General features: G+C 48.4%; 1 protein-coding gene across 1 annotated transcript in view; it reads left to right on the forward strand.

Moving 5' to 3' along the window:
- GPR156 (G protein-coupled receptor 156) overlaps window positions 1–22,441 on the forward strand; it is a 77,635-nt gene extending 55,194 nt beyond the window's left edge. The window contains exons 7-10 of the mRNA XM_056554804.1: window positions 4,367–4,462; window positions 4,670–4,906; window positions 16,390–16,551; window positions 20,620–22,441. Coding sequence (XP_056410779.1) covers window positions 4,367–4,462; window positions 4,670–4,906; window positions 16,390–16,551; window positions 20,620–21,858 — 1,734 coding nt within the window. The 3' untranslated portion in view covers window positions 21,859–22,441. The remainder of the gene's footprint in view (window positions 1–4,366; window positions 4,463–4,669; window positions 4,907–16,389; window positions 16,552–20,619) is intronic.
- The last annotated feature ends 473 nt before the right edge of the window (window positions 22,442–22,914 follow it).

Below are 22,914 nucleotides of genomic sequence, written 5' to 3' on the forward strand. Positions count from 1 at the left end.
GAGGCCCGGTCTACAGCTCTGTATGAGATGAGGCCCGGTCTACAGTTCTGTATGAGATGAGGCTTAGTCTACAGTTCTGTATGAGATGAGGCCTAGTGTACAGTTCTGTATGAGATGAGGCCTGGTCTACAGTTCTGTATGAGATGATGCCTGGTCTACAGTTCTGTATCACATGAGGCCTGGTCTACAATGCTGTATGAGATGAGGCTGGGTCTACAGTTCTGTATGAGATGAGGCCCGGTCTACAGTTCTGTATGAGATAAGGCCTGGTCTACAATTCTGTATGAGATGAGGCCTGGTCTACAGTTCTGTATGAGATGAGGCCTGGTCTACAGTTCTGTATGAGATGAGGCCCGGTCTACAGTTCTGCATCAGATGAGGCCCGGTCTACAGTTCTGTATGAGATGAGGCCTGGTCTACTGTTCTGTATGAGATGAGGCCTGGTCTACAGTTCTTTATAAGATGAGGCCCGGTCTACAGTTCTGTATGCGATGAGGCCTGGTCTACAGTTCTGTATCAGAAGAGGCCCGGTCTACAGTTCTGTATCAGATGAGGCCCGGTCTACAGTTCTGTATCAGATGAGGCCCGGTCTACAGTTCTGTATCAGATGAGGCCCGGTCTACAGTTCTGTATGAGATGAGGCCTGGTCTACAGTTCTTTATGAGATGAGGCCTGGTCTACAGTTCTGTATGAGATGAGGCCTAGTCTACAGTTCCGTCTCAGATGAGGCCTGGTCTACAGTTCCGTCTCAGATGAGGCCCGGTCTACAGTTCTGTATGAGATGAGGCCTGGTCTACAGTTCTGTATGAGATATGGCCTGGTGTACAGTTCTGTATGAGATGAGGCCTGGTGTACAGTTCTGTATCACATGAGGCCTGGTCTACAGTTCTGTATGAGATGAGGCCTGGTCTACAGTTCTGTATGAGATGAGGCCTAGTCTACAGTTCTGTATGAGATAAGGCCTGGTCTACAGTTCCGTCTCAGATGAGGCCTGGTCTAAAGTTCCGTCTCAGATGAGGCCCGGTCTACAGTTCTGTATGAGATAAGGCCTGGTCTACAGTTCCGTCTCAGATGAGGCCCGCTCTACAGTTCTGTATGAGATGAGGCCTAGTGTACAGTTCTGTATGAGATGAGGCCTGGTCTACAGTTCTGTATGAGATAAGGCCTGGTGTACAGTTCTGTATGAGATGAGGCCTGGTCTACAGTTCTGTATCACATGAGGCCTGGTCTACAATTCTGTATGAGATGAGGCCTGGTCTACAGTTCTGTATGAGATGAGGCCCGGTCTACAGCTCTGTATGAGATGAGGCCCGGTCTACAGTTCTGTATGAGATGAGGCTTAGTCTACAGTTCTGTATGAGATGAGGCCTAGTGTACAGTTCTGTATGAGATGAGGCCTGGTCTACAGTTCTGTAGGAGATGATGCCTGGTCTACAGTTCTGTATCACATGAGGCCTGGTCTACAATTCTGTATGAGATGAGGCCTGGTCTACAGTTCTGTATGAGATGAGGCCCGGTCTACAGTTCTGTATGAGATAAGGCCTGGTCTACAATTCTGTATGAGATGAGGCCTGGTCTACAGTTCTGTATGAGATGAGGCCTGGTCTACAGTTCTGTATGAGATGAGGCCCGGTCTACAGTTCTGCATCAGATGAGGCCCGGTCTACAGTTCTGTATGAGATGAGGCCTGGTCTACTGTTCTGTATGAGATGAGGCCTGGTCTACAGTTCTTTATGAGATGAGGCCCGGTCTACAGTTCTGTATGCGATGAGGCCTGGTCTACAGTTCTGTATCAGAAGAGGCCCGGTCTACAGTTCTGTATCAGAAGAGGCCCGGTCTACAGTTCTGTATCAGATGAGGCCCGGTCTACAGTTCTGTATCAGATGAGGCCCGGTCTACAGTTCTGTATGAGATGAGGCCCGGTCTACAGTTCTGTATGAGATGAGGCCTGGTCTACAGTTCTTTATGAGATGAGGCCTGGTCTACAGTTCTGTATGAGATGAGGCCTAGTCTACAGTTCCGTCTCAGATGAGGCCTGGTCTACAGTTCCGTCTCAGATGAGGCCCGGTCTACAGTTCTGTATGAGATGAGGCCTGGTCTACAGTTCCGTCTCAGATGAGGCCCGCTCTACAGTTCTGTATGAGATATGGCCTGGTGTACAGTTCTGTATGAGATGAGGCCTGGTCTACAGTTCTGTATCACATGAGGCCTGGTCTACAGTTCTGTATGAGATGAGGCCTGGTCTACAGTTCTGTATGAAATGAGGCCCGGTGTACAGTTCTGTATGAGATGAGGCTTAGTCTACAGTTCTGTATGAGATGAGGCCTAGTGTACAGTTCTGTATGAGATGAGGCCTGGTCTACAGTTCTGTATGAGATGAGGCCTGGTCTACAATTCTGTATGAGATGAGGCCTGGTCTACAGTTCTGTATGAGATGAGGCCCGGTCTACAGTTCTGTATGAGATGAGGCCCGGTCTACAGTTCTGTATGAGATGAGGCCCGGTCTACAGTTCTGTATGAGATGAGGCCTGGTCTACATTTCTGTATGAGATGAGGCCCAGTCTACAGTTCTGTATGAGATGAGGCCTGGTCTACAGTTCTGTATGAGATGAGGCCCAGTCTACAGTTCTGTATGAGATGAGGCCCGGTCTACAGTTCTGTATCAGATGAGGCCTGGTCTACAGTTCTGTATGAGATGAGGCCTTGTCTACAGTTCTGTATGAGATGAGGCCCGGTCTACAGTTCTGTATGAGATGAGGCCCGGTCTACAGTTCTGTATGAGATGAGGCCCGGTCTACAGTTCTGTATCAGATGATGCCTGGTCTACAGTTCTGTATGAGATGAGGCCCGGTCTACAGTTCTGTATGAGATGAGGCCCAGTCTACAGTTCTGTATGAGATGAGGCCCGGTCTACAGTTCTGTATGAGATGAGGCCCGGTCTACAGTTCTGTATCAGATGAGGCCTGGTCTACAGTTCTGTATGAGATGAGGCCTTGTCTACAGTTCTGTATGAGATGAGGCCCGGTCTACAGTTCTGTATGAGATGAGGCCTGATCTACAGTTCTGTATCAGATGAGGCCCGGTCTACAGTTCTGTATGAGATGAGGCCTGGTCTACAGATCTGTATGAGATGAGGCTCGGTCTACAGTTCTGTATCAGATGAGGCCTGGTCTACAGTTCTGTATGAGATGAGGCCTTGTCTACAGTTCTGTATGAGATGAGGCCCGGTCTACAGTTCTGTATGAGATGAGGCCTGGTCTACAGTTCTGTATCAGATGAGGCCCGGTCTACAGTTCTGTATGAGATGAGGCCTGGTCTACAGTTCTTTATGAAATGAGGCCTGGTCTACAGTTCTGTATGAGATGAGGCCTAGTCTACAGTTCCGTCTCAGATGAGGCCTGGTCTACAGTTCCGTCTCAGATGAGGCCCGGTCTACAGTTCTGTATGAGATGAGGCCTGGTCTACAGTTCTGTATGAGATAAGGCCTGGTCTACAGTTCCGTCTCAGATGAGGCCCGGTCTACAGTTCTGTATGAGATGAGGCCCGGTCTACAGTTCTGTATGAGATATGGCCTGGTGTACAGTTCTGTATGAGATGAGGCCTGGTCTACAGTTCTGTATCACATGAGGCCTGGTCTACAGTTCTGTATCAGATGAGGCCTGGTCTACAGTTCTGTATGAGATGAGGCCCGGTCTACAGTTCTGTATGAGATGAGGCTTAGTCTACAGTTCTGTATGAGATGAGGCCTAGTGTACAGTTCTGTATGAGATGAGGCCTGGTCTACAGTTCTGTATGAGATGAGGCCTGGTCTACAGTTCTGTATCACATGAGGCCTGGTCTACAATTCTGTATGAGATGAGGCCCGGTCTACAGTTCTGTATGAGATGAGGCCCGGTCTACAGTTCTGTATGAGATGAGGCCTGGTCTACAGTTCTGTATGAGATGAGGCCCGGTCTACAGTTCTGTATGAGATGAGGCCCGGTCTACAGTTCTGTATGAGATGAGGCCCGGTCTACAGTTCTGTATGAGATGAGGCCTGGTCTACAGTTCTGTATGAGATGAGGCCTGGTCTACAGTTCTGTATGAGATGAGGCCCGGTCTACAGTTCTGTATTAGATGAGGCCTGGTCTACAGTTCTGTATGAGATAAGGCCTGGTCTACAGTTCTGTATCAGATGAGGCCTGGTCTACAGTTCTGTATGAGATGAGGCCTGGTCTACAGTTCTGTATGAGATGAGGCCTGGTCTACAGTTCCGTCTCAGATGAGGCCTAATCCACACTTATTTACTGCATACATAATAGTGACCATATGATATAATTTACAAATCTTACCATGTAATATTAATTACCTTTTCCGCTTCCCCCAGGCTGGAGATGGCGCCACATCCTGTGAAGTCACCAGGATGCACTTCTGCTCCTCTAAGCACACCGAATTCTGGGTCGCCCTTCTAATGGGGATCAAGGTATGAGCCGGGGTCATCTGTTCTATCCAGCCGTATCCGATTGATATATACTGTACTGGGTGTATATGCCTCAGTCTCCTCTGTAATTCTTGCATTCTATTCATGAAGATGCTGAGGATAGAAGAATCTGTAATAAGCCTTTTGTTTCTCATAAGTACCGGGGACTTGTATATTTTTTTGCGATTATTTTTGTTTTTTTCGTTGCAGGGCATGTTCCTGATTTACGGTAGTTACCTGGCCGGTCTGACCAAGAGTATCAGCACTCCTCCGGTTAACCAGTCTCTGGTTATCATGGTGGGCAGCAGCCTGGTGATCGTGGCCTCGGCGGTCTGCTTGGTAGTGTCACATGTCTTCTATACATGGCCCAGCCTGGTTTACGGGGTGACGGCCGGGAGCATCCTCCTGTGCACCACCACCATCACCTGCCTCGTCTTCATCCCACAGGTAAGTGCAGATTCACAAGCTGTTGCAAAACTAAAATTCCCATCATGCTGGGAGTTGTAGTTTTGCAACAGTTGGAGGTCCACACTTTGGAGGGTACTGCCCTATAGTAACCTGTCACAACAACATTGTCACCAATGGAAAAAATGTCCTCAGCGATCTGCCAGCAGAATGAAAAACAGACATAGGATCCTGCCCGGCATGCTTCCAGTAGGGGGCAGCGGAACACAGGATGCAGATCATCTCATGTACTGGGCGGCTGCGCTGACATCAGCGGCAAACATATTATAGAGAGGATAGGGCTCCTCCTCACCTGCAGTGTCCCCATACTGTCCCCAATACTAACATCCATATTACATGTACACTGCTCAAAAACATAAAGGGAACATAAACAACACAATGTAACTCCAAGTCACTGACACTTGTGTGAAATCCCACTGTCCACTCAGGAAGAACACTGATTGACAATCAATTTCACATGGAACAGACAACAGGTGGAAATTATAGGCAATTAGAAAGACACCCCCAATAAAGGAGTGGTTCTGCAAGTGGTATCCACAGACCACTTCTCTATTCCTGTGCTTCCTGGCTGATGTTTTGGTCACTTTTGATTCCTGGCGGTGCTTTTAGTCTAGTGGTAGCATTAGACGGAGTCTACAACCCACACAAGTGGCTCAGGTAGTGAAGCTCATCCAGGATGGCACATCAATGCGAGCTGTGGCAAGAAGGTTTGCTGTGTCTGTCAGCGTAGTGTCCAGAGCTTGGAGGCGCTACCAGGAGACAGGCCAGTACATAAAGAGACGTGAAGGAGGCAACAACCCAGCAGCAGGACCGCTACCTCCGCCTTTGTGCAAGGAGGAGCACTGCCAGAGCCCTGCAAAATGACCTCCAGCAGGAAACAAATGTGCATGTGTCAATCTCAAACAAACAGTCAGAAACAGACTCCATGAGGGGGGTATGAGGGCCCGACGTCCACAGGTGGGGGATGTGCTCACAGCCCAACAGCATGCAGGACATTTGGAATTTGCCAGAGAACACAAAGATTGGCAAATTCTCCACTGGCGCCCTGTGCTCTTCACAGATTAAAGCAGGTTCACACTGAGCACATGTGACAGAGTCTGGAGACGCCATGAATAACGTTCTGCTGCCTGCAACATCCTCCCACATGACCGGTTTGGCGATGGGTCAGTAATGGTGTTGGGTGGCATTTCTTTGGGGGTCCGCATAGCCCTCCATGTGCTTGCCAGAGGTAGCCTGACTGCCATTAGGTACCGAAATGAGACCCTCAGACCCCTTGTGAGACCATATGCTGGTGCGGTTGGCCCTGGGTTCCTCCTAATACAAGACAATGCTAGACGTCATGTGGCTGGAGTGTGTCAGCAGTTCCTACAAGAGGAAGGCATTGATGCCATGGACTGGGCGCCTGTTCCCCTGAATCCGATTGAGCACATCTGGGACGTCTCGCTCCATCCACCACAGACTGTCCATGAGTTGGCGAATGCTTTAGTCCAGGTCTGGGAGGACATCCCTCAGGAGACCATCCTCCACCTCATCAGGAGCATGCCCAGGCGTTGTAGGGAGGTCATATGGGCACGTGGAGGCCACACACACTACTGAGCCTCATTGGGACTTGTTTTAAGGACATTACATAAAGTTGGATCAGCCTGTAGTGTGGTTTTCCACTGTGATTTTGAGTGTGACTCCATATCCAGACCTCCATGGGTTGATACATTTGATTTCCATTGATCATTTTTGGTGATTTTGTTGTCAGCGCATTCAACTATGTAAAGAGGAAAGTATTTCATACGATTAGTTCTTCATTCAGATCTAGGATGTGTTATCTTAGTGTTCCTATGATAGGGGGAAAAGGGGCCATTTATAGTATCCAGGCTTAGAACAAAAGCTTCCTTCTATCAACAGCGCCACACTTGTCTACAGGCTGTGTGTGGTACTGCAGCTCAGTCCCATTCACCTAAATGGAGCTAAGCTGTAGTAGCCAGGTATGAGGCTGTTTCTGTAATGTGAAGGGGCAATGCAGAGAAGCTGGGACTGAGCTGGAAATACAAGGTACAGCCACTACCAAAAGCATGGCGCCCTGCCTAGTCAACGATTTAGAAGACATATCGCTCGCTCAATCGGCAGGACGTGCTGAGAATCGGACCTTCACCAATGTAATGCTGGTGGTCTATGCATCAGTGTTGTAGTCCATATGTGTTTGGGGGTCACTGAACGTAGACGTCCCCTACCTTTGTCATTGTCAGGAGGTCATGGGGCATCGTCAGCGCCTACAATGGAGGTCATCTTCTGGATGTTCTTCCTGGGGCTCCTGGTATAAGGAGAAAATCACACAGCACAGCTCTGACATCTGAAGAGCCTGCCCACGCAGCACAGCTCGCTCTGACATCACACCTGGAAGAACCAACCCACACAGCACAGCTATGACATCACACCCATAAAAGCCCACCCACACAGCACAGCTCTTACATCACACCCAGACAAGCCCGCCTACACAGCACAGCTCTGACATCACACCCGGAAGAGCCCGCCCACACAGCACAGCTCTGATATCACACCTGGAAGAACCAACCCACACAGCACAGCTATGACATCACACCCATAAAAGCCCGCCCACACAGCACAGCTCTGACATCACACCCAGAAGAGCCCGCCTACAAAGCACAGCTCTGACATCACACCCAGAAGATCCCGCCCACACAGCACAGCTCTGACATCACACCCAGAAGAGCCCGCCTACAAAGCACAGCTCTGACATCACACCCTGAAGATCCCACCTACACAGCACAGCTCTGACATCACACCCAGAAGAGCCCGCCTACACAGCAAAGCTCTGACATCACACCCTGAAGAGCCCGCCCACACAGCACAGCTCTGACATCACACCCAGAAGAGCCCGCATACACAGCACAGCTCTGACATCACACCCAGAATAGCCCACCCACACAGCACAGCTCTGACATCACACCCAGAAGAGCCCGCCCGCACAGCACAGCTCTGATATCCCACCCAGAAGAGCCCGCCCACACAGCACAGCTCTGACATCACACCCAGAAGAGCACGCCTACACAGCACAGCTCTGACATCACACCCAGAAGAGCCCGCATACACAGCACAGCTCTGACATCACACCCGGAAGAACCAACCCACACAGCACAGCTATGACATCACACCCATAAAAGCCCGCCCACACAGCACAGCTCTGACATCACACTCAGAAAAGCCTGCCTACACAGCACAGCTCTGACATCACACCCAGAAGAGCCTGCCTGCACAGCTCTGACATCACACCCAGAAGGGCCCACCTACACAGCACAGCTCTGACATCACACCCAGAATAGCCCACCCACACAGCACAGCTCTGACATCACACCCAGAAGAGCCCGCCCACACAGCACAGCTCTAACATCACACCCAGAAGAGCCCGCCCACACAGCACAGCTCTGACATCACACCCAGAAGAGCCCGCCTACACAGCACAGCTCTGACATCACACCCAGAAGAGCCCGCCTACACAGCACAGCTCTAACATAACACCCAGAAGAGCCCGCCTACACGGCACAGCTCTGACATCACACCCAGAATAGCCCACCCACACAGCACAGCTCTGACATCACACCCAGAATAGCCCACCCACACAGCACAGCTCTGACATCACACCCAGAAGAGTCCGCCCACACAGCACAGCTCTGACATCACACCCAGAAGAGCCCGCCTATACAGCACAGCTCTGACATAACACCCAGAAGAGCCCGCCTACACAGCAAAGCTCTGACATCACATCTGGAAAAGAAGGAAAGAAGGGGAAAGAGCTTGATTCTGCAATAATCTCCAGCATTTCTGACTGCAGTACATGTAATACACGTATACAGCTTCAGAAAGGGGGATTGGGAGTTTTTATTATTTAGGCTCTTTTATTTCTAATTTAAATGAAAATTAAAGGGGTACTTCGGTGGGAAAAAAAAAATTGGTGCCAGAAAGTTAAACAGATTTGTAAAAATCTTAATCCCGCCTGTACTTATCAGCTGCTGTAGACTCCACAGGAAGTTGTGTAGTTCTTTCCAGTCTGACCACAGTGCTCTCTGCTGACACCTCTGTCCATACTAGGAACTGTCCAGAGCAGGAGAGATTTTCTATGGGGATTTGCTCCTGCTCTGGATAGTTCCTGACATGAACAGAGGTGTCAGCAGAGAGCACTGTGGTCAGGCATAAAAGAACTACACAAAAAAAAAAATGTTTTCCACCGGGGTACCTCTTTAAGTCTGACTCCATGTCTAATTCAAAGATAAAGCTCTGCTGACTATCTACAACCGGATCACAAGTCCATTTCCTTCTCACACTCAACCTTAAGAAAAGCTAAATCCCTAATCCCAAAGCCTGTAACCCATGGATCATACCCAGAGAGTGCTGGTCAATGATTAGTACTCTGATTGGTCCCCGGTTATTAGTGGTGTACCCCAAGGTTCAGTACTGGGACCGCTGTTGTATAATTTATTTATCAATGATATAGAGGATGGCATTAACAGCTCTGTTTCTATCTTTGCAGATGACACCAAGCTTTGTAGCACGGTACAGTCTATAGAGGATGTGTATAGGTTACAAGATGACTTGGATAGACTAAGTGTCTGGGCATCCACTTGGCAAATGAGGTTCAATGTGGATAAATGTAAAGTTCTGCATCTGGGTACTAATGACCTGCAGCATCGTATGTCTTAGGGGGGATTAAACTGGCAGAGTCACTGGTAGAGAAGGATCTGGGTGTACTTGTAGATCACAGACTACAGAATAGCACAATGTCAGGCTGCTGCTTCCAAGGCCGGCAGGATATTGTCATGTATAAAAAGCGGCATGGACTCAAGGGACAGGGACATAATACTCCCCCTTTATAAAGCATTGGTACGGCCTCACCTGGAATATGCTGTTCAGTTTTGGTCACCAGTCCATAAAAGGGACACTGTGGAGCTGGAAAGGGTGCAGAGACGTGCGACTAAACTAATATGGGGCATGGAACATCTTAGCTATGAGGAGCGATTAAAGGAGTTACAATTGTTTAGTCTTGAGAAGAGACGTTTAAGGGGGGATATGATAAATGTATATAAGTATATAAATGGCCCATACAAAAAATATGGAGAAAAACTGTTCCAGGTTAAACCCCCCCAAAGGACGAGGGGGCACTCCCTCCGTCTGGAGAAGAAAAGGTTTAGTCTAAAGGGGCGACACGCCTTCTTTACCGTGAGGACTGTGAACTTATGGAACAGTCTACCTCAGGAACTGGTCACAGCAGGAACAATTAATAGCTTTAAAACAGGGTTAGATACATTGCTGGAACAAAATAACATTAATGCTTATGCAGAATTATAAAACAACATCCCTTCAATTCCCTGGTTGAACTTGATGGACGAATGTCTTTTTTCAACCATACTAACTATGTAACCCAACCCCAACCCGGCCAGCGCCAACCCAGAACTGCTATATCCTCCAGTCTGCTTCACCATCCAAACCAAACCCAGAATCCTTCCTCGTCCATGTGAACCACAAATCTAAATCTTAAACTAAAATCTAAATAAAAGCCAACACAAACTGCTCCACCTAAAACATTTCTCCTCAATATCTAAAATATTTGGCATGGGATGCCATAAATGCCTGACAGGTACAGTCCACCACGTGGCCTCAGCCTCATTAGCAAGGGCGTACGTGCATAGGCTGAAAGAAGTGGTGGCCCGGCACATGCAGAACTAGGGTAACTGAGTTACAAGCAGGAGAAAGGACTGGGGTCTCCCTAAATATAGTTGGGTCCCGGCGGTTGTCAGGCCCAAGGCCTGATTATTAAAATCCTATATGTGTATTATAATTATAACTGTGTGATGTATTATCCAAGCCATGGGTGAGAGGTTATTCAGACTGTGTTTTGTGTATTGCATTTTATTGGGGGGTCTGGCTGTTTGTTTGTATCTCCTTTGAAGTCAAGCACTCTGGTCACATCATATAATCAAAGAGATAAGGGGTCAGGAAGAGAGAAGACCCCCTGGTGGGATCAGAGGGGAGGGGGGAATGGAGTCTCCCTCCCAAGAGAGCAGATATGATATTTAAACAATGCTAGACTAAAAGTTGGGTGTTCAATGCTGTGCAACAAGCTGACAAGACCATCCTAAGAACAGCTGGACTCTCACTCACTCATGGACGGCTATATCATCATGCTGTAAGAACTTCATCTTTTGTTTTCTGAACTCGTCTTGCAAAACTCTTATATATTTTTGTACCTGTATGTCATTTGTTCCTGTATTTATATATATTTATCACTGTGATACCTTTTATCAGATTAAATGTTTAATTAATCAGCTCTGGTCTTTGATCTCTAAATGTATGAGCTCACCTTTCTGAAGGCAGCTCTGGTAAAACACGTTTATCTAAGGGTTAATTTGGTGACTTGCTGGGACTAGTAGTGGATACCCAGACGTCTGGCGGCTTTAACCCTTGCACCAGCACACTCTCTCTAATGTCTTAGCTGGACCGATAGGGTGTGATCGTGACAACTGGTGGCACCGTCGGGATATATTTAGAGATTTTTAGTGCTTGCTGGATTTTACCTGTAAAGAAATCTTAGCACTAAAAAGAAATTGCATACATATTCTTGTGTGTAAATTCCAAAGACATAGCTCAGTGCTGGTTTAAAAGACATACAAAAAGAGTGCAAGACAGTTCTGTCCTCCCCATCTCCTGTTTTACCTCCTCTGTCTCATCTCGGAAATATGGAGGCATATCGCAAGCAGTCCAAGCCTGCACTGGAGCTAATGTGCCAAGAAAAGGACATCCCTACTGCAGGAAAGAACAAGGAACAACTTATTGCTGATCTTGTGGAGTATGATGCCCGTGCAGAAGAGCTGAGTGACATGAGACAAAGTCCTACAGCTGGAACTGCCATCCAAGGACTGATATCTCCTGGGGAATACAACATTACTCCCCATCAGGACAGTACTCCACATGAGGCCTTGGACTCTTATATGCGGATGCCAATATGAAACTCAAAACTGCTTCTCCAGTAGCAAACTGCAGAGAGAGAGGCACGAGCGGCAGAGAGAGAGGCCCAGATACGAGCTGCAGAGAGAGAGGCACAGATACAAGCTGCAGAGAGAGAGGCGGCAGAAAGAGAGGCCCAGCGGAGACATGAACTGGAGGTTCTGAGGCTGAGAGGGGATGCTTCATCCGCACTGAGTGATGTGCAGGATCAAGGAGACCACAAACCCCGCTTGGAACATTTCCCCATGTTGGAGAAAGATGGTGATCTGGATGTGTTCCTGAGGGGATTTGAAAAGGTTTGCCGGCAGTTCCATCTACCTAAGGAACAATGGGGACGATATATAACCCCATGGTTGCGAGGAAAAGCTCTGGATGTGTTTGCTTCTCTTTCCATTGAGAGTGACCAGGACTATGAGGCAATAAAATCTGCCCTGCTAAAAAGTTTTAATCTGACTCCAGAGACTTATCGGAAAAAGTTTCGGACTTTGCAACAAAGTGCCACAGAAAGCTGCACTCAACATGCAGGTCAGCTAAGGACTGCATTCAGGCTATGGACTGGGGGCCTACAAGTCACTACCTATGAGGCCCTGGAGGACTTGATGGTCCTGGATCAGTTTCTCCAAACACAGAGCTTTGAAGCAAGAGAGTGGATTTTGGACCGCAAGCCCAAGACAGCACCGAAAGCAGCAGAACTAGGAGATGACTTTGCCAACAACCGGGCGCCAGCAGCAAAGCGTGGATCTGCACAAGCTGGAGCAAGTACCTGGAGGGGAGCCACACAACCACAAAGCACCACCAGGCCAGCCGGGAAATTCTTGCCATCATTCCCAAAAGCAACAGGAGCCACATTGGGTCAGGGGGACACCCGCCGATGTTACAGATGCAACAATATTGGGCACCTGAGTGCCACTTGCCCCAACAAAAAGAATTCTCCACCAGTAGCTGGAGGTCACACAGCCGTTCTTCTGGTGTCCGGAGCAGTGGAGAAAACAGCGGATAACCTGCAGAGTGTAACTGTGGGTGACCGGCTGACAGTGGGTTTGCGGGATTCTGGAGCCTCCTTTACCTTGGTGCGGCCTGAAGTGGTGGATACAGAGGTCATCATCCCTGGAAGAACCATGGCTTTAAAAGGAATTGGAGGTGTGCGGCCTGCTGTGCCCATGGCCCGTGTGTACCTAGATTGGGGTACAGGCCAAGGTTTGCGGGAGGTGGGGGTCTCTGAGGACATCCCTGTTAATGTTCTGCTGGGGAATGATTTGGGTCAGATGCTCTGTCATTATGCTCCAGAGGACACTACCTGCACACCTGATGGGCTAGGAGAGAGCCCTGTTCATTCTGAGGTACTGTGCGAGACTTTGGGAGACACTGCGAAATGTGGTAACTGGGAGGGAGTGCAGGGGATTGATAAATGTTTACCTGTGACTGAACCTGTAATGTTTTCCAAAAGTGGAATGGGGTGTATTGTGAAATGTGGTGACTGCATTGCCAATGCCAAAACCTAGTGGAGATGGGCTAGGGGGAGGGGTTGGTGTGCCCCTGGTGACATGTAAGGATGAGGGACCAGCAGTGAGTGATATGTCAAAATCCTGTGAGCCTAAGGAGGAGGATGGAAGGAGTGATAGCCCTGTGTATGATGCCTGTATTGTTATGTCTGGAACTGAGGGGGAGGAAGGTAAACCCCAGGGAGACATACCAATGGTGGCAGTGGTAACGCGTCAGCAGCATGCCAGGGCTGCAGCTTTAAAAGGAAGGGAGGATGGTGATGCAAGGGGCAAGCTGTGTGACTTGCAAGCCCCAGCAGAGGAAGGTGGAGATGCTAGTTCACCTGGGGGAAATGTGCTCCCTGATACCACGAGATGGGGAGGGAAACGAGCATTTCCGGGAAGCTCTGCGCAGTGACCCTTCCCTTGAAGGGCTGAGACAACGTGCTGAACATACAGGTGTTGACACAGATGGGCATCGGGTATATTGGGAAAATTATATCTTGTACTGGGAGTCCCTTTCCAAAGGCATGCTAGGGGCCCAGGAGAGAGAAAGGCCGTTAGTGGTTCCTAGGCAGTACAGGAAAGAGCTGCTGAGGTCGCCCATGAGACCCCCTGGCAGGACATTTGGGAGTGGCCTATGCGGTCATAGAGAAGGAATGTCTAGCTGTGGTCTGGGCTTTGCAAAAATTACAGCCATACCTGTACGGCAGGGATTTTACTGTCTGATCACAACCCTCTACATTGGTTGGACAGAGTGTCTGGTAACAATGGCGCCTTGAAACAAATGCTTAAAACATTTGTAGAATCGGAGGGCAGAGACTGGGAAAAGTATTTACCCCATCTGTTATTTGCTCACAGGGAGGTACCCCAAGAGTCTACAGGTTTCTCGCCCTTTGAGTTATTATATGGTCACAAAGTGCGGGGACCCCGAGATTTAGTTAAGGAACAATGGGAAGGGGGGCTACATGCCCCTGAGACTTCTGTGGGGGAGTATGTTCTGAGATTCAGGGACAGGATGCAGACACTGACTGGGCTGGTACAGGACAACCTCACAGCAGCACAGTCCAGGCAGAAGTACTGGTAGGATTGCAATGCAAGGGACCGGGTCTATGAAGTGGGACAGAAGGGAATGGTCCTGAACCTCATCAGGCAGAATAAGTTGCAGGCTGCCTGGGAGGGTCCCTTCCTCATTCTGCAGCGCCTAGAACCCACCACATATGTAGTTGCCCTTGATGAGAAAGGTCAGAGGCAGAGACAGTACCACATTAATATGGCATACTATGACCCTGAGGAGGTGGTACTCAGTGTATGTAGTGCACCAGAGGAAGGGCTGGTAGTGATCCCCTACTGGACCTAGTGGAGGAAGCTAAGAGCCAGGGATCCCTTCAGGATGTGGAGATCAATCCACAGCTCTCAGAGGAAAGGAGGAGGCAGCTTAATCAGGTACTAGGCCCCTTCAGTGCCATCTTTACTGGGAATGCAGGGCCTGTGGTGTCAAGAAGAGAAATAGAGGAGTAATGGAGACAGATCGATTAGCCTGGAGAAGCAAGATCTCTCTGTCCCCATCTTAAGGGGGAGGTGTCAGGCCCAAGGCCTGATTATTAAAATCATATATGTGTATTATAATTACAACTGTGTGATGTATTATCCAAGCCATGGGTGAGAGGTCATTCAGACTGTGTTTTGTGTATTGCATTTTATTGGGGGGTCTGGCTGTTTGTTTGTATCTCCTTTGAAGTCATGCACTCTGGTCACATCATATAATCAAAGAGATAAGGGGTCAGGAAGAGAGAAGACCCCCTGGTGGGATCAGAGGGGAGGGGGGAATGGAGTCTCCCTCCCAAGAGAGCAGATATGATATTTAAACAATGCTAGACTAAAAGTTGGGTGTTCAATGTTGTGCAACAAGCTGACAAGACCATCCTAAGAACAGCTGGACTCTCACTCACTCATGGACTGCTATATCATCATGCTGTAAGAACTTCATCTTTTGTTTTCTGAACTTGTCTTGCAAAACTCTTTTATATATTTTTGTACCTGTATGTCATTTGTTCCTGTATTTATATATATATTTAGAAACTGTGATACCTTTTATCAGATTAAATGTTTTATTAATCAGCTCTGGTCTTTGATCTCTAAATATATGAGCTCACCTTTCTGAAGGCAGCTCTGGTAAAACATGTTTATCTAAGGGTTAATTTGGTGACTTGCTGGGACTAGTAGTGGATGCCCAGAGGTCTGGTGGCTTTAACCCTTGCACCATCACACTCTCTCTAATGTCTTGGCTGGACCGATAGGGTGTGATCGTGACAGTGGTGCAACGTCCAAGGAGGCTTAAACAACTTTAAAGGTAAGAAAGAAATTAGATTGCACTCACCATCCAACGAAGTATGAAGGTGGCGGCGAAGGCAGGGGCAAACCGGGACAGGCTGTTTCACACTAGACTGCGCTTCTTCAAGCTGGTTTCAAGAAGCACAGTCTAGCGTGATACAGCCTGTCCCGGTTTGCCCCTTCATATGAACAAATAAAACTTTGTTGGATGGTGAGTGCAGTCTCAGTTCTTTCTTGCCTTTAAAGGCATACATACATACCACTGAGACCTGCAATGCAGCTGCAATGGGGCCCATTAGGAGAAGGGTTCAGCCCTGGTTGGTCCCATTTCTTTGCCAATAGTAGGAAGCTGTGTATGACTCTTCTCCCCAAGAAACTGCACAGTCAGCAGTTTATGTGGTGGGGTATTGGTGTGAGGGTCACAGGAAGCATGGAGGGGATAACAACAAACCTTTCTGACCAATGGGGCAAAATCAGACATCATAGTAGGAGGCCCATCATAATTCCAGTCAAGGGGCCCAGGTTTCTTCTGTGTTCGCACCATTTGCTGTATTCTCTCAGATAGTGTGCACCACTGCAGTCACACCCCCGGTGTCTAAATATATGATGTAATGGCCGCTATCTGCTCTGTCTCCTCAGCTTTTGCAGTGGAAGCATTTTGAAGACGAGCCAAGTCAGACCAACACTCAGATGGCCAAGTATTTCAACAGTCCGTGCAAGAGTATGAGGTCTATGTACAGCGAGGAGCAAATTTACCACCTGCTGGGGGAGAACACCTCCATGAGGCGGCTGCTGACCGAGGTGAATACACTAATATTTACTGCGTCTCCTCCCGATCATTGATTTGTCTTCTGCAGCTGAAATGTCTGAGCATCCACCACATCACAATGAGCTGCAGGCTACGGGGAGAGGAGCTGCTGCCAGACACTGTGCACCAGATCCGTCTGCACTAGGGAGACCATCAGGGGCCCCCACAAGCTTTATTTCATTTCCAGCTGTAGACTCACTCCTGTAATAGGCCTGGAGGGCATAGATAAAGGAAAGACCAGTAATAGGCTTGGGGGGGGGGGGGCCATATATAAAGGAGAGACCTGTAATAGGCCTGGGGGGGGGGCATATATAAAGGAGAGACCTGTAATAGGCCTGGAGGGCATAGATAAAGGAAAGACCAGTAATAGGCTTGGGGGGGGGGGCATATATAAAGGAGAGACCTGTAATAGGCCTGGGGGGGCATATATAAAGGAGAGACCTGTAATAGGCCTGGAGGGCATATATAAAGGTGAGACCTGTAATAGGCTTGTCGGGGGGCATATATAAATGAGAGACCTGTAATAGGCCTGGGGGGGCATATATAAAGGAGAGACCTGTAATAGGCCTGGGGGGGGGGCATATATAAAGGAGAGACCTGTAATAGGCTTGGGGGGGGGGGCATATATAAAGGAGAGACCTGTAATAGGCCTGGGGGCATATATAAAGGAGAGACCTGTAATAAGGCCTGGGGGAGCATATATAAAGGAGAGATCTGTAATAGGCTTGGGGGGGTGCAAAAAAGTGCAAAAATGTATTTAGTCGGCCATCAATTGTGCAAGTTCTCCCACTTATAAAGATGAGAGGCTGTAATTATCATCATAGGTTATAACCTCAACTATGAGAGACAGAATGAGAAAGAAATCCATAAAATCCCATTGTCTGATTTTTAAAGAATTTATTTGCAAATTATGGTGGAAAATAAGTATTTGGTCACCTACAAACAAGAAGATTTCTGCCTCTCACAGACCTTTAACTTCTTCGGTAAGAGTCTCCTCTGTCCTCCACGTCGTTACCTGTATTAATGGCTCCTGTTTGAGGTTGTGGACAGGTGTCTTTTATACTGATAACAAGTTCAAACAGTCACACTCCAAACTCCACTATGGCCAAGACAAAAGAGCTGGCGAAGGACACCAGAAACAAAATTGTAGACCTGCACCAGGCTGGGAAGACTGAATCTGCAATAGGTAAGAAGCTTGGTGTGAAGAAGTCAACTGTGGGAGCAATTATTAGAAAATGGAAGACATACAAGACCACTGATAATCTTCCTCGATCTGGGGCTCCATGCAAGATCTCACCCCGTGGTGTCAAAATGATCACAAGAAGGATGAGCAAAAATCCCAGAACCACACGGGGGGACCTAGTGAATGACCTGCAGAGAGCTGGGACCAAAGTAACAAAGGCTACCATCAGTAACACCCTACACCGCCAGGGACTCAAATCATGCAGTGCCAGACTTGTCCCCCTGCTTAAGCCAGTACATGTCCAGGCCCGTCTGAAGTTTGCTAGAGAGCCTTTGGATGATCCAGAAGAGGATTGGGAGAATGTAATATGGTCAGATGAAACCAAAGTAGAACTTTTTGGTAAAAACTCAACTCGTCGTGTTTGGAGGAGAAAGAATGCTGAGTTGCATCCAAAGAACACCATACCTACTGTGAAGCATGGGGGTGATAACATCATGCTTTGGGGCTGTTTTTCTGCTAAGGGACCAGGAGGACTGATCCGTGTATGAATGGGGCCATGTCTTGTGAGATTTTGAGTGGAAACCTTCTTCCATCAGCAAAGGCATTGGAGATGAAACGTGGATGGGTCTTTCAGCATGACAGTGATCCCAAACACACCGCCCGGGCAATGAAGGAGTGGCTTCGTAAGAAGCATTTCAAGGTCCTGGAGTGGCCTAGCTGGGTTCCAGATCTCAACCCCAAAGAAAACCTTTGGAGGGAGTTGAAAGTCCGTGTTGCCCAGCGCAGCCCCAAAACATCACTGCTCTAGAGGAGATCTGCATGGAGGAATGGGCCAAAATACCAACAACAGTGTGTGGAAACCTTGTGAAGACAGAAAACATGTGACCTCTGTCATTGCCAACAAAGGGGAGATAAAGTATTGAGATGAACTTTTGTTAGTGACCAAATACTTATTTTCCACCATAATTTGCAAATAAATTCTTTAATAATCAGACAATGTGATTTTATGGATTTTTTTCTCATTCTGTCTCTCATAGTTGAGGTTATAACCCATGATGGAAATTACAGCCTCTCATAAGGGGGAGAACTTGTACAATTGGTGGCTGACTAAATACTTTTTTACCCGACTGTATATATAAATGAGAGACATGTAATACCCTGTTTCCCCAAAAATAAACCCTACCCCGAAAGTAAGCCCTAGCAGGATTATAAGGGTGGGCTTCAAATATAAGCCCTACCCTGAAAATAAGACCTAGGCCAGGGGTAATGAACTGGTGGACCGCGGTCCACATCTGGACCGCAGCTGCCAGTAATGCCCGCAGACCAGACCCCCCAGTTCCCCTCACCTCCCCTCATCTCCTTTAGCCGTGCATACCGTAATTGTGCCGGGACAGGGACGCTGTCGCTTTAAAACGTCCGCACCTATGCCCCCGGCTGCTAAGCAACAGGCAACAGAAGGAGATCCCGTACGGTACAAGTTGCGGACTCTATGGTACGGACGAAGGTGGGGAAGTGCTGGTCTCCGCTAGGGATGAAATGTGTAAGATACCGTAGTTTATTATGGCAGAGGGGTGGGGGGCACAGTAGGAGTGTGGAGGACGGGGGAAGGGGAGGATGGGGGGGCTGTAGCAGTGTGGAGGATGGGGGGGCTGCAGCAGTGTGGAGGATGGGGGGCTGCAGCAGTGTGGAGGATGGGGGGCTGCAGCAGTGTGGAAGATGGGGGGGTGCGGCATCCTCCACACTGCTACAGCCCCCCATCCTCCACACTGCTACAGCCCCCCATCCTCCACACTCCTGCAGCTCCCCATAAATAAATAAGCCCTACCCTGAAAATAAGCCCTAGTGTGTTTTTTGGGACTAAAAGGAATATAAGACCCGGTCTTATTTTCGGAGAAACACGGTAGGCTTGGGGGGGCCATATAAATGAGAGACCCTATCTCTGATGAACAACATATAAACCTCCTCCACCTATAGGCAGCCATACACTGATGATCTTAGACGGCCGTACGGTCAATGATTGTCTCTACACAAGTATCCCAGCTCCACACTTCGCATAGAGAACATGCAATGGGCACAGCTGTCTCTACCTTAAAGGGGCTTCCCAAGATTAAAAGGTATCAACAGAATAGGTGATTATTAACTGATCCGTGGGTGTCTGACCATCAGGACCAACACTATTACGAGAATGGGGACCCACGTCCTCCAAAGAAATGAAGGAGCTATGCACAAGCTCAGCCTCCACCCCAGAGTACAGCACTAGAGAGAGTGAATGGAATGGGAGCCCCATTGGTCGGACCCTCAGCCTCCACTCTAGAGTACAGCACTAGAGAGAGTGAATGGAGTGGGAGCCCCATTGGTTGGACCCTCAGCCTCCCCTCCAGAGTACAGCACTAGAGAGTGAATGGAGTGGGAGCTCCATTGGTCGCACCCCTCAGCCTCCAGTCCAGAGTACAGCACTAGAGACAGTGAACCCTCAGCCTCCACTCCAGAGTACAGCACTATTGAGAGTGAATGGAGTGGAAGCCCCATTGGTCAGACCCTCAGCCTGCACTCCGGAGTCCAGCACTCGAGAGAGTGAACGGAGTGGGAGCCCCATTTGGTCGGACCCCCACTGATCTGCTAGATATCATCTGTCTTGTGCATAGGTGATAACCCCTTAAGCTGTCCATACACAATAGACTAAAGCCATCTGAATCTAATGTGTATGGAGATATCCCCACTCACTGCAGATGGCACAAGGCTCTTCAGCTGTTGAAGAACTACAACTCCCATCATGCCCTATTAGTAAATTGCAGACAGTTTCATGACCTATGAAAACGCCCTTTAAAGTCCCCCTGCGGTCTGATTGTAAATGCCTTTATCTGTGTTTGTTTTATAGAAGAACGCAGTGATTGAAAGTCTCCAGGAGCAGGTGACCAACGCCAAGGAGAAGCTGGTGGAGCTGCTGAGATCAGAATGTAGCATGGAGATCACCCAAGTCTCCGCCATTTCCAACTCCACGCTGACCATCAACCAGCTGAGGGTCACTACCGACGAGATTACTGCTGAGAGCAGGAGACCCTCCACCAACCAGAGACCTTCCACCGCTACTGTAGAGAGCAGGAGACCCTCCACCATTTATCCAGAGGGTAGACCACTCTCCACCGGGAATCTAGACGGGGACACTAACCAAAGTATGGTGGTCTACACTGCTGAGACAGAACAGGCTGAAGATGTGACGTCCCCTGATGAGGAAAGTGCTGATGTCCACAAAGTTGTGCTTCCCTCCCCAGAAGAAGAACAAGATCATGACCCGGCTACCATCTCCAGAAATGTCAGCTTTGTAGACAACAGTGCCAAATCTCCTAAGGAGTTCATTGAGAGATCAGTGGACGGGCCACAAGAGGCCTGGGAACAGCTGGCCAGAAAGGTGAACTATGTCAGCACTGAAAAGCTTCAGGAGATCCTCAGGGAGCTGAGCATGGAGACTCTGTCAGGATGTGGTCAGGGGTCCCCTCGGAGGCAGAGACGTTTCAGCCACAGCGTCCAGCGAGAGCCTGTACGGCACCCCTCCGAAGGGTTCACCAACGTCTGCATCAGCTTGTCCCCTTACATAGCACGGAGAAGACGAGGGTACGGCCGCAGGAGCATGCTTCCGTCCTCACAGAACTCCAGAGCCCCATTCCCTCCACCTCGTCTCATCGGGGCCAGAGATCGGTATTATGGGAAAGACGAGAGACTGAGAGACGAGACGGACGGAGCAAATCATACGTCTGTCCCGATGAAGAGCCTGGACTTATGTGGCCAAGAAAACACTGGCCTGTGGATAACTAAATTATCAGAGGAACCCGAATCTTTACAGGAATCATGTCCCATCACCCCATGGAGCCTCCAGGGAGCCGCGGCCCTCAGACCCCAGACCCTCTGCTCTGAGTCGGACTCCAGCAGCTCAGAGGAGATGTTCTGTTACTGTCACAGACCTTACTGTGAGATGTGCTCACCACAGACATGTGACTCTAGTGACAGCTGTAATACTGACACGGAGACCTCAGAACAGCTGCACGTGTGGCCGGGTCCTCACCGCACCAGGCGATCCCTCATAAACTTTAAAGACGACCTCACACCCACGTATGTCTGAAGGTGACACAAGGGTCTCTGATTCTCCCCAAAGACTGACAAGAGACAAAACCCGACTGATATAGAAATGTACTGGGTGATATTAATGTGAATTGTGTTCTGTGCAGGATCCATAAAACTGAAGCGACAACGACCCATTATGTGATCTGGTTGGTTTATTACCAGCAGCAGAAGGGACCCCAAAAACAAAGGGAACACACGGGGTCTACAATCTGTAATGTACCATGATCTCACACAATCTCACCAGTGATGTCATACAGGGGGCGGGGCTGTGATCACATGTCATTATATTACTATTATATTATATCAGTGATGTCATACAGGGGGCGGGGCTATGATCACATGTCATATTACTATTATATTATATCAGTGATGTCATACAGGGGGCGGGGCTGTGATCACATGTCATTATATTACTATTATATCAGTGATGTCATACAGGGGGCAGGGCTGTGATCACATGTCATTATATTACTATTATATCAGTGATGTCATACAGGGGGCGGGGCTATTATCACATGTCATTATATGACTATTATTTTATATCAGTGATGTCATACAGGGGGCGGGGCTGTGATAACATGTCATTATATTACTATTATATTATATCAGTGATGTCATACAGGGGGCGGGGCTATGATCACATGTCATATTACTATTATATTATATCAGTGATGTCATACAGGGGGCGGGCTGTAATCACATGTCATTATATTACTATTATATCAGTGATGTCATACAGGGGGCGGGGCTGTGATCACATGTCATTATATTACTATTATATCAGTAATGTTATACAGGGGGCGGGGCTGTGATCACATGTCATTATATTACTATTATATCAGTGATGTCATACAGGGGGCAGGGCTATGATCACATGTCATTATATGACTATTTTATATCAGTGATGTCATACAGGGGGCAGGGCTGTGATCACATGTCATTATATTACTATTATATTATATCAGTGATGTCATACAGGAGGCGGGGCTGTGATCACATGTCATTATATTACTATTATATTATATCAGTGATGTCATACAGGGGGCGGGGCTGT

The sequence above is a fragment of the Hyla sarda genome, unplaced genomic scaffold (assembly GCF_029499605.1).
Source record: "Hyla sarda isolate aHylSar1 unplaced genomic scaffold, aHylSar1.hap1 scaffold_903, whole genome shotgun sequence".
NCBI lineage: Eukaryota > Metazoa > Chordata > Amphibia > Anura > Hylidae > Hyla > Hyla sarda.